This window comes from Helicoverpa zea, chromosome 24 (genome assembly GCF_022581195.2).
Source record: "Helicoverpa zea isolate HzStark_Cry1AcR chromosome 24, ilHelZeax1.1, whole genome shotgun sequence".
NCBI lineage: Eukaryota > Metazoa > Arthropoda > Insecta > Lepidoptera > Noctuidae > Helicoverpa > Helicoverpa zea.
The window spans coordinates 457,953-476,936 of record NC_061475.1 but is presented as its reverse complement, the minus strand read 5'-3'; the positions used below and the strand labels follow the sequence as shown (position 1 = coordinate 476,936).

The 18,984-nt window shown below is 36.2% G+C and overlaps 1 protein-coding gene across 3 annotated transcripts in view; it reads left to right on the top strand.

Moving 5' to 3' along the window:
* Positions 1-18,984, top strand: part of LOC124642501 (homer protein homolog 1) — a 53,603-nt gene that overhangs the window by 11,485 nt on the left and 23,134 nt on the right. For all 3 annotated transcript variants that reach the window (XM_047180969.1, XM_047180968.1, XM_047180970.1), the window contains exons 5-6: positions 91-156; positions 1,131-1,273. In XM_047180969.1, the coding sequence (XP_047036925.1) occupies positions 91-156; positions 1,131-1,273 (209 nt within the window). The remainder of the gene's footprint in view (positions 1-90; positions 157-1,130; positions 1,274-18,984) is intronic.

Genomic DNA, 18,984 nt, shown 5'->3' with positions numbered 1-18,984 from the left:
GCCATCTTACATTTCGCCTGAATCGAATCGACATGTGTAGTAATAGTACTACGATGTACTCTGTAATCTCACAACAAGTATTTTTTGCAGCCCAAACCAGAGCCCGAAGATATGGCAGTACATCAGAGAGCGCACTCAGTATCTTCCACTCTTCAGGTAAATACATATATAGTTGAAAGCTTATTTGATCATTCATTATTAATCCCATGTGTCTTTAATATTCGACACAAGACAGGCTAAAACTGAAAAGACAATATGAATTATTTTGATACCTATCATCGAAGACCGACTTTTATGAAATATCGATAACGATGTACGCTACGCGTATTACATATTAAATAAAATGACAGGTTTTTAATTCATTACACACTTAATATCCAATACATATTTTTTTCAATAATGAGAATGTCGATATCATTTATTGTTGTGCAATTTTAATATACGAGAAGGAAAAAATATCGATATGACCCGAACCTATGTAATGCACATCACTATATTATGAAAACCGTCTACTGAGTCATGATGACATTAATTCAGGAAATTGCAATTGGCTTAAATTGGCAATGTTATGTCCTTTAGCACTGCAATGCTATGGAGCAGTAACACTAGACGCCAGGGTAAACCTTTAATCAAGGTGTTTGATATGAATTTTTGTACAATTTAGATGCAAAATATTACTTGAGATTATGTGAAATGTAGAACTTTTTTATTTTAGAAGTCCCCACTAAGCAATCACGCGTAGCGATACATAAGCTAGCTTGTCGCTTATCATGTCGGTTTTTTTCCGAAATTAAAATTGAAAATGTCGATTTACTGCGCTCTTCAAAATGACTTTTCCGCTCTCAAGTCATCCGTCTAAAACTTTGCACATTTACAGTATTATTACATCAGTACATTATTTTGACATTATCGTGAATAACATTGAGATATTATTTATCATGGGGAGTTTGTTCCACCACTTCTTCTTCCCAGCAAAAACACATCGAAAGTGGTGAAGTTCGGGCGTTTTATGGCAGTCTTTTGTAAATTTGACCTCCAAAATAGATTTTCAGGCTTTACTTTGGATAAATGATTTTTTATCTTTATCTTTTTTTTAAAAAAAAAACTTCTTTTTTTTTTCGTGTACACAGGGTGGGTACGCCACAGTGGGGCGGGCGCCGCGCGGACCTCTCGCGTCGGCCGGCGCGCCCGCGGTCATCGACCCGCCGCCCGCCGACTCGGAGCAACAGTTGCGCTACGAGAACGATCGCCTCAAGCTCGCGCTCGCACAGAGGTCAGTGGCGAGAGTGTTGCGCGACAGTCGCGCGATGTTTGTGAATTTAAGTGTCTTTTTGTTGGGTGTTGGGTAGAATAACATAGAGTACGATTATGGTACATTGGCAAGAGCTTCTTTATTTAATCTTCCTATCTTGTGGACTTACGTAGAGTAACTACGATGGCAAGCGGGGTAGTAAGTAGCACTGGAAGCTAACAGCCTTACTGCAAAAACTTAAACATCTGTTGAACACTTGTCTAACAAAAGTGTGCCTGCAAAACGACCCTTATTTCAACGTCATAATCTGTCATTTTTTATTAGACAAGTGTTCAACAGATGCTTAAAAGTTTTTGTGGTACGACGGTAAATGTCCAAGATACTCAGGAGTAACTTCAAGTTCGTGACGCCCAGGTAGCTTTTTTCTTACTTACAAGTCCGGGATCATGTTGACTATTTACTTAGTTCTTCGAGGCAGTCAGTGATGATAGGCCCTGTTTAGAATGGAAAGTGGCTACGCGACAGTGGGGCGAGCGCCCCGCGGACCTCTGGCGTCATCAGGGGCGGCCATTGACCCGCCACCACCCGAGTCCATCGAACAGCAGCTGCGCTATGAGAATGACAGGTTGAAGCTCGCTCTCGCACAAAGGTCAGTGGCGCGACTGTAGCGCGATAGTTGACCGACAGTTGCCCGACTTTTTTGTTTTTTTAGCAGCGATTTTGCGTGGAATTCTGCATCGTAGAACGTAGCTCGCTTGGCTCACCTTGTTTTGAGGTAAGTTTTTTTTTGTTTTTAGCGCTTTTGGCGACGATTTTCCAGGCTTATAGGCAAAGTTTTTTTGGAAGTGTTTTATTTTATTTTTGGTTTCCTTTAATACGCGCTTTTTTAGCAGCGGGTAAACTGATGTGGTCATTTCTTGTATTTTACTAGCTGCAGCTGGCATAAGTTTTTTTTTAAATCTGGTCAATTTTTATGGATCTTCTGTTTAAGACAGTATGATTTATTTAGTAAATATTTATTTAACAAAAACTACCACATAACAATAAACAGTTTTATTCAATCGCAAGAGTTTTGTACAACACTTAAAACTACAAAACAGAACAATACAGTCAGGCCTTAACTAAAACGAAACGCAACTCCTTTTAGCGCCACTAATAATAATACCATTATATAAATAATAATACCATTCGTTTGCCACTCATTATTACACTCATAAATATTTATATTTCTCTTAATGAGTATGCACACGAATATATCACACTTCATACTAGCCCGCTTTAATTGACATGTCCAAAAGAAATGATTTTTTTCTTCCATTCACGATCATCATTAAAAACGAATTTAAAAAAATACATGTCTATGACACAATCAATTGACAGCAGGCATATTTTAGCAATCCAATTATATAAAAAAAAAAACTCATCCATTGCATTTCCCAACAAGACATACTGAAGTCATCCCTATACTAATTGAGCAATGTGTTACAAAATCCATTTTGTTGGAACATTTTAATTAATAATACTTAGCGTATTCTAGTTATATTAAAGCATTGTAAACCTTATGTTCGTTGACGCAAAGCTGTTTTTCTTACAATCGTCGTCCGTTCGTTGTTGCATTAGATCCGTAATTAGGGTGCTCAAGTTAACCATATTAGCTTTGAAAAGAAAAATGTAACATGTCCTAATTAGTTACAGGTAAATCTTTAATGTCGTACGAATGTATATTCTTTGAAGGATTAATAAAATGAAAATCTTTTTGGTATGTTTAATGAAAGAGATGATAAATGATGTTTGCAAAATGAATCTTAAAGCGATGTTTTGTATGGTCCTTTCATTTATCCGAGGCAAATGTCTCTTACATTTGGAACTCATCCTCAGAAAGCCCTTTAACCAATACTGTCTCTAGTTAAAAAACATACATTCGTACTCCACAATTTACCTGTACACACAAATACTTAATGTCCGAATCCAGCAATAGGCACAAATCCTTCGTCGAAATGTCCGTAGTCATGTTGATAATGCAGCGGCTGCAGCGCTGGTTTAGCCTCGTACTCAAGCGCTGGTTTCGCTTCATACTCCTCGTGGTGTTTGGGAGTACCGATCTTGTGGACTACGGCGTTGAAACCGTTCTTGTCGTCAGCTTCGTATTCTACTACGCGTTTTGTCCCGTCAGTTTCTACCAGCGTGTAGGTACCTGGGAATGGATGATACATTAGGAGATACAATTTTAAAGGTATAACCATCATTCTCATTTTTCGCTTACCAACAATCCTTTATACATGAGTTCGCGACACATAACTTTGCAATTCCGAAATCAGACTCCTCACGCATATGTTGTATTGTTCATAATTTTTCGGCTATTGTCAAGTCAATAGTAGCCAACTATAGCAAAGCTTCTCGACGGTATATTATATAGGAGCAATTGCGCAAGGATTCATATAGCTAACTTCAGAATTGAATAGTTTTGTGACTTCAATTGGCAAACAAAACTTAAATGTGAAATGATGGTCAGAAGTCATAAAGGGGGATTTGTTGTCATAGTGAGGGTATAAATCTAGAACACAAGCTGCTTCTAATTCCTAGCTAGCTTCAAACTTTTGTCAGCATAATTGACGGATCGGGGCCAATTTATACTAGGATTGCGGGATTATTCGAAAGGGCTACCCCACTATATTAAATCGCATCGGGCAAAATTCTGCATTTGCACTTGATTCTGATGAAAATACTCAATAAAGGGGAGGGGAGGTCCTTTTTAAATAAGATCGTTAATTATAGCGATTAAACTTATTCATGTATATAAAATACTCAGTACACATTAAATACAGTACATATTAGAACAATGTAAATCCTTTGGCTTCATACGTGAGCTATCGGCATAGGTCCCTTTAATAAAACAATGCTCAATTAGTGACATGAGCACGAGTTTCCTGCCTCGAATATCAAGTTGTGATTCACTAAGTGATGTTAGTCAGACCACCACCGTTAGTATTGTTTAGTGTGTAATACATTGTTTATACCTGCATTTACATGTATTTAAGAATCACTAATTTATTAAAGAACCTTGACTTTTCAAGTTTACAATCTCTAAAATCTATGCAGTCAAAGTTAAGTTAGGAGCTCAAAAGCCTTCTACACGTTGGCTTGTCTCACACCGCATTTGCAGTAAGTTTTTTGTTTGCATGAACGCGCTAATCTTAAGAATTACGAGACCGCTTTGAAAAAATATTTCAATGTTAGATAGCCCGTTTAACCAAGCAGAGCTGTAGGCTAGGCTTTTCATCCAGTTGCGCGAAATACCCACAGAGCGCGGGTGTAACGGCTGGTGGAAGGTACGAGAGTAAAAACTGCTGGCTTACCTTTGACCTTGTCGCCGTCTCTGGTCTCCCAGTGCTCCTTGTTGTCGCCCGTGTGGGGGTCCTTCACTGAATAGTCGAACGAGTATTTGGGGTGCGCCTGGAATACATACATTGATATTTTTAACGGGGGAGTTAATTTGAAAAAAATGTCTTAATCTCCTTTTGAATATTCGCCTTTTCCCAAGTGCATATCCATGTTTCACCAACATTTTTACAAAGATGTAAGCTCTAACATATGTATTTCTTGGTAAAATTCTGAACGTTGCAACTACATCTCAGAAAATGATTAGAAACTTAAATGTATTAATCATATTGGATACCTCTGCTAGCCTAGGTGATCAGATAAACACGTTTCATTCTACCCTTTCATCATTTTACTATTTTCATTTCGCCATTACGAAAAAAAAGACAAATAGATCGCGTTAAGTGTCTCCAACCAGCGCAGCGTTAGCAATAAATAAAAGCCCATTATTAAAATAGCTTCCAAAGTCACTCACATGGTAATCCAACTCGTACTCCTCTCCGTGGTGATCATCTAAGTGTTGCTGATGATGGAGCTGCACCGGCGCCTTGTGGTAGCCGTCGAAACCTCCGTACTCTTCGCCATACTGCGCCACTGCTGATGCTACCACCAGGAGAAGGGTTAAGGCACTCTGAAAAGAAATAGGACCTGGATGAGTTGTGATGAATTTATAGGACTTCAGACAGTCCAGAGTAGGCAATATTCTGTCCGGGTACAGAAAGAAGTTCTCGAGGTAGAACAGCGGGGAAAAGCTCGTATTTACTGTGTTATTGCTTCACCAGGAGGAAGGTTATATAGATGGCTATCTATATGGCTATAGATTATGGATCAGCTGGGTGCTTTTTTTACGGACTTGTAAGCTTGCTTATATCCTATGTATCCATTTACGAATATCACGGTAAACGTGCACCGATTTTGATAAATTTTCATTGGGACGTGGATGCTTTTGACATACCTAAATAAATATCGAAGCTTTTTAACCAAATGTATTTATAGTCAAAATGTACAGATGCCATTTTAACGGTCTGTGTTTGCATCACGTTCACATACACCCCACAGGACCTAAACTATTAAGCTGACTGATGTTGTTAAACTAAAAATGGGATCCGGGAAAAACTGGTTTATTTGATTTTTGCCCGTTCCCGAGCATTTCGCCTGAAGTCTGTTTAGTTTACATACATTTTCTCCAATTTTCTGTGTACTTCTTTATTACTGACGGCATTTATGCTAGACAGATGGGACCTAGTCAAAATTACTGTTATTTAAATACAAAAGACCTACATTTAATCATCTTGTAAGTAAAGCTACCAAGTGAAATCCAATTTGTTCACATCTACAAAGTATTCAGATATACAACTAGATATAAACAGTACATATGTACGAGGTGAGACGAGAAAGTATAACGACGGAACAAATACATACATAGATGTGGGAATAAATTGGAAGCGCCGTGAAAATCTTCACAATACGAGAGGGTTTGCAGTTTACAGCCGTTATTTATATCACGTGTCTCTGGAAGCGTTTTATATGGGTTTCGTTGTTATAACATTTTGTACTGCTAGAATTCATGTGTAATGCTTTTGGCTACGTAGAAGCCTTTTAGGCGGATTCCATCCGTGTTGAATAGGGTTTGCCGTATTCGGAATTTAGATTGGTAATCATCAGTACCATAGGTAAATTCATATCATACTTTCCACAGAAAGTTCATTAAGCTCTACTTCTCGTATATAATTTTTAGATATTTAAATGATGTCTGGTAGATAAAAAGTCTCACAACCAGTCTTACTAAGGGGTGTTATTTATACCTCTTCGCTTCTTTATCTAAATAGTTCTAAATACCTATACCAAAATCAATTGAAACCTTTCGGTAACACGATCCCCCAAAAATCCGTGACAACATCGTAAGCTAAAATAATAACTCAATAATCTTCAGGAACGTTGTCCCGAAGCGAAACGTATTACTCTGATATCGCTTTACGATAATTAGGTAAACACGTTTCCTTACCAGTACCTAATCATATTGAGTGTATCTTTGACACCAGTTATTAACGGCAGAAGAAAATATGGGCTGTAAGACTAGAATTCGTCACAACTGTCTTGGAAAAACCTCAGACTGTTTCTATACGAGATGAGTTTTTTTTTTCTCTTGTAGTAAATACATAGCAAAATGAAAAATAATATATTGAAATTGATACACTAGATTGAAAAAAAAAATACACTATCAGGGATCACTCTTCTCCGTGTGAGAGGAGGCCTGTGCCCAGCAGTGGGACGATAAAAAGGCTGTAACAGTAACAGATCACTCTTTTGGTGCTCCCACATTGCCGTTATAAAATGTTTGTAAACATTTTATAACACCAAAACATTTACTAACAAATGTTAACAATTGTTGCACTTTGTTAGAAACTGTTACATGTTATAAGTGCTCCTACATTGATGGAAAATGTTTAAACATTTTATAACATCTAGTATTGGCTCGCAGTTTGGTTTCGCCTTCTGAGGGCCGAGGACGTCTACACGGAAATGGAAGAAGATTTGCTCATTGGAATAGCTTTTATTTTTTGTTTAAAAAAGAAGAAAAAGCGCTCTTATTGGATGCGTTAAACGCTAAAAGCTAGAGGAAAATATAGTGCCACAGACTATCTCAAGGATTTGGGTATTGACGGTTGCTTAAAAGATTTTATAAGAATGAACAGTTCCGAATTTGAATATCTACAAAATTTGATTGGGGCAAAAATAGGCAAACGAGACACTACATTTAGAAAATCTTTAAGTGTGACGGAAAGACTTGCGGTAACGTTAAGATTTTTGGCAACTCTAACCCCCACCGCACCGCACCGCCTATCTCGCCATCACCCTTATAAAATGTTTACTAACATTACTAAACATTTTCTAACATGAAAATTTATTTGTGATTAAATGTTTGCTAACAAATGTTTACTAACGTTATTAAACATTTTCTAACGGCAATGTGGGAGCACCATTTAAAATTCTAGAAATTAGATCTCTAAACATGAATTAAATTTCAGAACAGCTTTTACTTTAAAAAACATTCACCTTTAAATAATTCAGAACCAGTCTTTGTTCTTACATATTATCAGTTATGTAAGTATCGATCTACGTTTTTAGTACATTGTCTATAGTAACGAATTACGCCTGTCTGGGCAGAAACAAAGGTCAACTAGTCGAGCTTATCACTAGCCTACCACTCCTTTCACTTGAATGATCCGTTAGGATTGTGAAAGAACTAGGTTTTTACCGCGGGTGCATTCATAATCAACTTGTACTAATATTATAAAGCTGAAGAGTTTGTTTGTTTGCTTGCTTGAACGCGCTAATCTCAGGAACTACTGGTCCGATTTGAAAAATTATTTCAGTGTTAGATAGCCCATTTATCGAGGAAGGCTATAGGCTACTTTTTATCCGGGTTCGTGCAGAGGTTCCCACGGGATGCGGGTGATACCGCTGGCATACCATATCAAGTGTATCCTCTTGTTACAAATAAGGTATATTTAAGGAAAAAACTCTAATTTAATTTCCGGCTATAAATGTAATGTAAATGTCTAAAATAAATTAATTGTGCTAATAAATTCCTGTGTTTTCTTCAAATAAGCAAGCATAGATCAAAATTCGCAAAGCCACAAAGCACCCAAACTTTCTCATGTTATACATTTTAAATCATTGTTAGAAAAGCAACTTTCTGCTTATAGTATACCTACACTTACTCGACTACTTTCTATGTTGTAATTTGTTCTGTTTATATGTAGTTCTCTTATATAATCAGTGTAAGTTAATCTACGTTAACTCGATGCATAAGCGAGGGAAATGTGTCAGCGCTTCAACAATAAACTTCGTAGTTTCATTCACTAAGAAATAGGTTATTACATTTAGATAACCAATTTAGAGTACCCTAGATATTCATATTAATTATTATCTGATATTCTTCTAACGTTCCTAAATCTTTTGCATTTTTAGTGATACGTGTATGGTTCTTTAGGGAGCGAAGAATCCGAGCTAGTCAAAAAAACCCTTGGCAAATACGAATATAATCAGAAACATAAAAATAATTCAAGTATGTCCGAAAATGCAATAGTTATAATAAATTGGAAGCCATATAATTCCTTATTTCGAATTACATAATACTTTTCTGAACTGGGTCAAATTAATTGCTCCCTAGAGTGCAAGCAAACGTGTCAATGCGAAAAGTTCAACGATTCACGTAGGTATTGGTTAATCCATCACCCGCAAACGCTTCAACAGATTTTCATAATGAAAACGGGGCGTAGGTTTTGTGACTTTATCTCTGTCCATACAGTCCTGTCGGAATAAAATGTGGGTAGGTTTCCCGTCGCTTAATACAAAACCGACAAAGGGTAAGCCGAGCATAAATACAAACGAATATGTTTCAGTAACCTGATTTTGTAAGCACTGAATTCATTAAATTCGGACTAGAATTAAGTACTTTTGAAAATTACAAAAACAAATTGCAGTGGGAATCATTAGCCTTTTATTTTGAAATTCATTACTATCCAGCTAGCCAGTTAACCGTCTTCAAAATAGCGTGAAAAAGGTCACTCCAAGCCTTAAAAGTCAGGAATTTAAAATCAACTTACAGAGCTTCCTATAAAAGCTTACACAACGATAATCTCCTCATTTTTCTCAAAGACCACTTTCCAATTGAAAAACCATTAAACTTAATGCAATATTACTTCATAGAATTTATCTCGAAGAACATTTTAATCAATACCAACCGTACAGTGACGTTTTGAATGGAAATGGTGGTATTAAAATGTCGGCCCATTTCCCTAGTATTACTAGTCTAACAGCCAGTTTCTTCATCAAAAGTTAAAGCCAAAGTAAAAGTCAAAGTAATGTCTAAAGTAAAAGTAACGGTCAAATTCAATTTTTCTATTAGTTTTGCTGTCACGTTAGCCTTGAAAAAACGTATTTGACCGTTACTTTTACTTTAGACATTACTTTAACTTTAACTTTTGATGAAGAAACTGGCCGTAAGTAAAACAGACGTTGTCTAACTTAGTTTAGTTGTTATTAAGCGTTTATTAGCTGATGTAAGTTGGTAACGATGTTTCAGTTATCGGTGCTCTTGTTTTAAACGTTTAGTTGCTGCTCGTGTTTTGGTAGCGTTTGTGTTGTGATTGCAGCGAATGAAGTTGTTTCTATAAAATCTAATTGATTAATTAAGAGGTGACCATTTACCAATTACGGTAACCAAAATCAGCCTTGAAATTGCCGCCCGTTGGTCAAATCGGTGATTTGACAACTGAAAATCGTTAACTATGTTATCTAGAATTCCAATGAAAGTCAGTCAAAAACGTTGCCCAAATTATATTCCCGTGAATGTAGTAGAAAAACCAATACAAATAAAACGATCAATATTTCATAACCCAGAACTGTTAAACTCAATTTTAAAACCAATAAAACTCGTGTAACAGTATCTGATAATGCAATATATTCTCAATATCGAAGAGGCTGGATATTATAATATTGTTGTTCCCGGAATACATTTCACGGGCTCCGTTTGGTATCGCGATACGGGAGCCAATAATCCTGTGAGGACATTGAGACGGGAGTGTTGAAGCAGATTATATGCGTACATACGAAGTTGTATTGCGAATGTATGCTTGAGGGACTGAGTTATTTTCATAGGAAATTGTGTGATTGAGATGGGTAGTTTTAGGCTCGGTTAGTGATAGTCAGTTAGTTATTTGATAGTTAATGCTAGCTGCCATATCTGCTGATGGGTCCAGAGACTTTTTCAGTAAAACTGGCCATTAAATTGTATTTAAGTAAAGAGTTTAAGGGTCCACCTTAAATATATATTATATTTTGTGGCTATGATTCTTTAATAGCTTCGATCTGAAAGTCTCGAGTTTGAGGTAACGTTATTTTGATTGAGTACATTAACCATGAAATACGTGGTTTAATTTATAAGTGAAGACATATCCCAGACTTAGCATAAATAAATTGCCTTGTCAAACCATTCAGCAGCTGCTGATTAAAATATTTAAAGCAATTTAAGTTAGGCTTATGTCGCGACGTGACTGGCTTAGCTTTAATATGATTTAATGGGCTTTAGAAAATAGCTATTTGTGGAATTGATTGTACACTGCGGAGCTTTAAATTGAAGCTTAATATAATAGCTACAAGTCTAGTAATTATATAGGTTTTGAAAACTGGATTTCAATTCGTGAAATGTTTCAACGCAAAAAAAATATTTCATTTGAATATTCAAGTGTTGTTATCTCATGAAAAAAGTATTAAATGTAAAATTGCAACTGACCCGATTTTAGTGCTCTCAAATTGTATGAAAAGGTGTTCTAAATGCCACTATGTTACGACTCACAACCGCACACAATCCAATACAAACAAAACCGACTTGCTTGCTGATTCATTGTGCACACAAAACTTTGTTAAACTTTAAACCGTCCGAATTTACACATTTGCGTCCGAGAAAGCTTACGAACAAAGGTAACGTAAATTAAATAACATGTTCAAACACGACTTTGTTACACAATATGTCATTGAAAGTGTACGTTATGTTATTCGCAAGTCATCTCGAGTATCGATGCTTGGATATCGCACTTTCGCTTCGCTCGTGGCTATCACGGTCAGTTCACACGGGTGGCTATGACTTCGCGGCTAAGAATAGTCTAACCCTTCCAATTGACGGTTAGGCTTACTCGTGTAACGAAGGGTTACGCTTGTAAGCTTTGCTGAGTTCACTAAATGCGTTAAGCTGAGGACCGGACGGGGTGGCTCACGTTAGGAAAGGCCTATGTATGCTCTGCATGTAGATAGGTTCTTACTATAATTTCTGGGTCATTCAACTTTTTCCCCTTGACGTTATACCTAAAGAAATTGAGGCATTAGCAATAAAGGTGTGCCCTTTAAATCTGTTAAAAATATCTCGCGAATTATCTCTAATGAGACTGAAGTCATCTTTCAATGTGATTGTCAGACCAAAATTAAACAGTGAGCCACAGGAATAAAACGATCAACAATACTCGTAAACCGTCCCACAAAAGATAGACGATAATGCTCTCCTCAATTTCGGGAGTCCCAAGAGTGGTATGAAAAATTTTGCGTAAAAAAATCTAAACGAGATTTAATTCTGCGTAGCATGATAAGTTGAACAAGAAGACGGATAATGTTATTTGTGGTTAAGATACGAATAACGAGAGGTAATAAATTCAAAACTTCCAAGACTGAAACAAAAGTCAGCTTTTTACGAGTTGTACATAATCCGCATGATATAATATATATTTTCTCGTATAGACTGCAGCATTGATCTTCACCGGTAATGTCATATTGCGCCAGTATGAAGCTACGTAATGGACGTATCAGAGGTAATCCGGTCAACTCAGGTCGGCTTGTAGGCCGTTACATCCAGTGCCCTTTGCCAATGAGATTTATCAAGGCCTTGTTGATGGTAATAGCTTAGATGGGTATCAACAAGCTTGGTGTTAAATTCAATCAGACATTTTTGATGGGATATTTAATTGCTTCATAAAACTATGTATTTCATAGCTCCCATTCTTCAGGGATTTGCAAACATTTGGTTTACTTTTTCAAAATTATCATTGTTACGATACGGTTCTCTTCAGTGTCAAACTTTATGATAAATTTTGTTTAAATTAGCAGTTAAAACGGAACGGAAACGACCCCGCTATCGCGGTAAACTTTTTTCTTCCCCATATCCGCAACAGTAATTCCCGTATACGGATATCCAATAAATTCGTTGGAAGTCGGTTGCTTGACACAGTAAACTGTTCCTTCTTTGTACATAACGCGGCCATGTTATGTTTTTTGTGCTTCTGTCACAATTACCGAAGCCACGCTATTTGCGGATGGGCGGCTTCCTACCGGTAATGTGGTATATTGTAGCCCATGCCATTGATAATATTTGATGTTGTACTTCATAGACGTATGAAGATTTAGATATATCAACATGATAATTTTTTTTACTGCTAGCCACATAATTAGAAAGATCAATTCTGGCACTTTACTTAACTTTATAATACGTTATGTTTAGGGAACTCCTGTCTTCGGGAAGCGAGTGTCATTTGTTTCTCAGACACATTTCCTTGAATGTAATCAGTAAGGTGACCCAATTTAGTATTACAAACCAATATCGAAACGGAATTGGGGAATGCTTGTGGAATTTGCATACAAATTAATTCTTTTGGTGATTAGAAATGTTATGGAATAAACATGTTTATCATTCCTTCTGTGGTCATAAAATATCAAATCCATTTCTAAACTTCAAGATAGTTCATTTGTGTACTGTCCCGTATGGCAATTTTGAACTTTAATGGTGTCTACACACCAAAGCCGCTGATGCCGGCGGCACAGCCCGGCGGCCCAAGCCGCCGGCCGTATTTTGTTCAATCATGCCGCATGATTGTACAAAATACGGCCGGCGGGTTGGGCCGCCGGGCTGTGCCGCCGGCATCTGCGGCTTTGGTGTGTAGACACCTTAATATTCACGTAAATTGGTGCACTTTTTTTCCTTGTAAGGAATGGTATAGTTTTAGACTGTTGCAAATCCTTTGCCATCAATTTTAGAACAATCGTGTTAGAACGAATCTAAGGGTGTTATTTCGTCGTTTTGCCAGTTTCCATTTGTCTCAGTAAAGCGGAATAACACTAATATAACGGAGACTATGACGGCATACGCTCGCGTGCGTATCGCTAGCACACGCGATATTTTCTCTCACATTATGTGTCTCTGCATCCTTTTACTTTTTGCGCTGATCTTGATCTTGCCTACTAGAGTATTGTGAATGATGAGTTGATTTGCGTCTGCATTTATTATCACCTTTTTCTTTTGGCTTTTTTTCTCATCATTATAACCAGTTGAAATTTTATTTTATACTTGTGTTTTACTGGTACTTATTTTATTTGTTATCAACTTTTATTTCTATATTTTTTTTGTTGATGTTTCAGCAACAGACCAAAGTAGATAGTTTGCTTTCTATAGGAGGAATCAACAGAAAAGTTTTCATTTTGTTCGTTGGATGTTAATTTTGCATTGGTCTGTTTACTAAAGAGAGATTTTATATGATTTTATAATACAATTATAAAAGTAACCTGAATCATCAGTTAAAAAAGAAGTATTATTGGATGGACATTTATTACCTCGGTGTATGAAATTTTACGCAAATTACCGATGACTTAATTCATGCAAATATGACGGAAAAATTCAGGAAGAACGGTTGTTAGAAATTACGCGATTTCAGGTGACGGAACTACGTGTGTTATCGACTTAAGTGTGGAACACATGCATATTACTAGGAAAGTCTATATAATTTGAATACGGACTTATTGTTAGTGATAGATGGTCGATAAAGTTAGAACAAGGTAGTAGAAGACTGAGGAAGGAAACTACAAGAGTGTGCTATTGAAGAAGAAAAGTATCTGTCGTGTTATAATGGTCAATGACCCATATATTTCGGAGCCCTTGTTTAGAGAAGGCACGAGCACCGCAAAACCAAAGTAAGCTAAGCCAGGTTTTCCATATGTTAAATGGTATAATAATATTGGTGAACCGCAAGCAAAATGTGGGATGGGTGAATCTCGTAGAAACTTGTAAAATTACGTTAAACTCAAAAAGTACGTATGGAAGTTGTATCCTTACAACATTGACAGACGATATGTTTATAACAATATTCCCAGAAAGTTTGGTAGTTCTCCGAGTTGAGATGCAGAAAACGCGTCAAACTTTCAGTCACAATATATTACAAGCTGGTACGGATTAATTCCACAAATGTATGCCATATTAAGCGAGGATGCAAAGACGTAAATATCTGACATGGAAAAAAAGGGATTCTCATAGAAATAGACAGTTAACCAAAGACAATTCTAATGACTATCTTGCAATCTTATTTTCATGATTTCATTTGTTGAGGTCTTAATTCATTGTTATCCTATTCACTTCAGCAGAATTGTTGACATCTGCTTAAAGTATTGCATTTATAATAGCAGTAGGTTTGAGATTTTTCACTGAAGGCTGTCAAGCATAAGCTATTCCATGTAGCGCTGTAAGCTTTCGCTACTTAAAAAAATTAAGGTTTCACAAAGAGAGTATGCTGATTCTATTACTATAATTACTCTAGCTATCAGCAGTGTTATTTTATACCAAATCTATCAAACGCCAATTATGTTCCTTGATGAAAATTAAACAACGGAAAAGACCAGAGCTAACATCAATTAAGACTTCGTTAATATGATTGAAAACTAGACCAAATAATTATATCAACAGCTGTGAGCGTGTGAAGTATGATTAGTTTTCGCTTGAAAACCTATAATTTTCTCACGTAAGTAAATAGGCAAATCCTCAACTGGACCGTTACCAATAGTGCTGTAATCATGCGTTATTAGTTTGCAAGTAAATCACTTATAATTATTGTTTTGCTTACATCGCGGAAATGGGTGAAATTCTTGCGTAACGTCTGTATCATATATAGTAGGTATAGTATGTTTAGCTTTGAGACGGTTATTGTAAAGATACGCTATTATAGTTCGGCCATTCAGAGAATGCGTTCCTGACACGTCGCGATTGAACTGACGACGTAACTTTGCAATGGCGTTGCAGTTACGATAAAAATATTTTTGCTGGTTGTTTACCGTTTTAACAATTGAGGAGCATTAAAACAACATTATTATATCAATAATCAATGAATGTTATTACGTCGTCAGTTCAATCGCGACGTGTCAGGAACGCATTCTCTGAATGGCCGAACTATAAATTGTTGCGGTAGTCACTCCGTTTGATGTTAGGCATAATATTGTATTAGATATTATGATGATATGTTGAGAGACGTATGTACAATGGATTAGAATTTTCGTGGTTGAGGAGATTAAAAATGTAAACAATCTCAGCTTAGGACTGATATGAAATGTATGGAGAAGATTTTCCTGATGTACTTAGATGATTTTATGTTGATTACTATATTAAGTTCTGATTATGGGAAATTGAAAATATGTAGCGCATAGTTAAGGCGTGTCTTGTTAGACATAAATTTAAAGTCATAGACGTTCATAGACTTACATAAAATTATTAATTAAAAGAGGATGATTTCATTTATAAATTCTATGTAAGTGCCTAGTACCTACTTAATTTGATGATATTAACTTTCTACGACTTATATAAACACCCACGCCACTTCCATAAAGGTCATCTTATACATGTATCATAAATCTTATTAAGTTACGCCAAAAGTAATTAATTTTTATATTAATAATCATGTTCGCAAATTATTCAAATTACACACTTTAAAAAAACCAAACCGTCAAAATCCGCCATCTTGCAAAAAACAAAAACGCACCACAGAACACTTCGAAAATTCAAAATTAGAACACCACCACCAATTGGAACGTTACTCACAAGTTTGCAATCCATTTTACGTGATTTCGTGACTCGGTGTCGTATACTGTGCTCGGTCGGCTCTGGTCAGCAACTTATAGCTGGCGTTGATGACCATCCCCGAATGACGAGGATGGTAGGAGGGGGCGGTTGGTCAGTGGGTAGGATGATTATGGATGATATAGGCTGTAGTTGTGTGTCCTAGTGGAGTGGTGGATCCTTTCGGTGGTTCGGGATGGGTGTACAAAATTCTTGCGTCATGATGGCAAGGTTTTTCGGCATTTTAGTAATTTCTGGATAAGACGTATTTAACCATAAACAATAGAAACCCAAACGCGATACTGTGTACCTAAACAGATACGATATAATTTTTCTTTTTACTTTTATTCCGCAACTTCTTTTGTGGAATTCAGCAACCACGGAGTTACATATTATCGTCAAGCGTGTGTTAAAATCATCGAGAAAGAGGTATTGATTGGCAAAAAAGGTATTGTTTAGAAAAACTCAAATAGAGGATTCTAATGAAGTAAATTTTAAAGTTTCAATAAAAAAATACCTCCGTTTGACTTTGTTCTAGTTCTCAAACAAAGCTGTAATTGGTTTTTCTACAAAGTTCTAGATTAAAAGCTCTTGATTGGAATCGTTTGCGAAAAAGTATCAAGTTGAACTTTTATTCTAGGGGAGAGAATTGGGAACTCTCTTAATGTCTAATTATCAGGTTTGCGTCGAGTAGGCCGCGTTAATTGAATGATAATGTCATTAGCTAACTGTAGGCGAACTCACGGACGCTTAATGTTATTTCATTACTTAGAATAGGCTGTTGTTGTCCCAAAAAACTTGCTGTAGGGGGCAATATTCAATCACTGCTTGACTGGTTTATAGTTTTGGTCACACTGCAAATTTATTTTTTTCCCTTTGGTCGATTCTATGAAATAAGATGCAGATGCGTTGGGGGAGCTTTTGATGTGCTTCTTATTAAAAAATAAAATGTTTTATCAAAAATTGCATTAATTCTGCTTAATTGCCTTTCAACTAAATAGCATAATTGAAATGCATTTCCTTCATAACTGGCTCAGTCCTAATATCCAGGCTTATAAAGCTCTTGAGGTTTATTATAAATACGACTGGCTTTTGTCCCGCAATGTTCTGGCAATTCTCTGGCTTTCTGCTAAGCGGAATTAATTACCATTTCATAAATGCTGTTTATTTCTACGTTAACCTTACCGGGCTTTATGTGGATATGTGTTTTTGATGTCTGGTCCACCACATGAACTAGGATTATTATTATAAAAGCGTTTTATATTTTCGGCATTATGAGTATTCCTAATGAACTAACAGTTTTTCTCCGAAATTAAAAATTTAAAGTTTGCTTTCAGACTGCCGTTTCAATGCTTTCTTGTTAATTGTAGGTATTATACAGTTATCTCTGTCAGTACCTATAGGTATTTATTTGTCTTAACTATGTTCCCAATTGAGAAAATTGTGGTTTTTCTAATTCTTTATTTTACTAAATTCTAGTCCATTTTGTCATACAATGTTCCTGCAAGCACATTTTCGAATTTAGTTTCCTCTGTTAGCTTTGCCAAACCGAGCGTTCCTCGCAAAGTCCGCACATTTATACAAATGTATAATTTACATATTTATTCTAGAATTATCTCCGCCACTACTAAGTTATTATTATTTTAACATTTACATTCATAAATGTATGTTAATGTTTTTGAAATCTGCATGAGAATGAAATTAGTGTCTCGCGCTTTATTTAGCTTTGTAGTATTATCGTGTTTAATTGGAGTAGCTATTTTATATAGTAATTCGTCATAAAACACAAAACATAAATCTCATAAATATGCATATTTCTACGTATCGACTTTCTTTGACGTCATAATGGATTTGAATTATGATTTTATTCATATCTTCGCTGGATTTGTTTACAGTCATGTAAGTCTGCTTCACATTTGCATCACCGCTATCATCAAACTTAACTCGTTTAAGCCCATGTACACTATGGCAATATTGCAAATATCTAATGATTAAAAAAATGTTTCATTTCCGTACTCCTACAAAATCACAAAGCCTACGTACCACGGAAACAGATATTGCAGTATCAAACCCTCTTAACCCACATACTTTCGATTACGGTCTCATTACTCTCGTATTATATTTTATACACGGTATACAGCCTCCTATTTATGTAATAACAACGTGACTTGTTGTTCTTTCGGTACTGTCATTCAGGAGCGATTTGTTAGAAGAACACCTTTATCGTCATCCTCGGGTTTAGTGATGTGTTATTAGTAAACAGATCTTCCACGCTAGGTTTTAATATCCCAGTTATACTTATACATAGTCTAACAATCAACTCAGATTTTGGGGCTGTAACGTCATGAAAGTTGAGTGAATTAAAATTATCATCTTACAGAATATAGGTTTGTGTCTGATTAGAAATCTTTCCTGAGAAACATGCTTGATTAGAACAAATCTCAGGTATCGTCAGACATCTCAGTTGATAGTTATGTAACTCGATGGGTAGTGGTCCCAAATTCAACTCAAGTACTTATTCTAATCTCAACCAACTTAAACATGACATGATTGAAACTATCATGACTGAAGCAAGTTCACAACTCAGCTGCATGAAAAGACAATTCTACAAGTACAAATATATCGATTAATCCATCGCGACTATTCTTAACGACGAGCTCCTTCAGTCAATACTAACTGATTGCGTTGGTATCGATCGCGTGTGTCACTGTATCTGTAATATCGTAATTATCGCGACTATCATTAGCAAGTGTGCAATTAGTACTGTTTGTTTAATTGCTTGATGAGTGCCGTATGTGTTGCCGTCTTGAACACGATATGTGGAATTTCCTGCTGAGTATGGGATTCCCATTTTTTCGGGCGGGAAGTTTTTTACAATTGAGGGTTTACTATCAATTCCTCTTTCGGCTCAGTAATTATTTTTAAACCA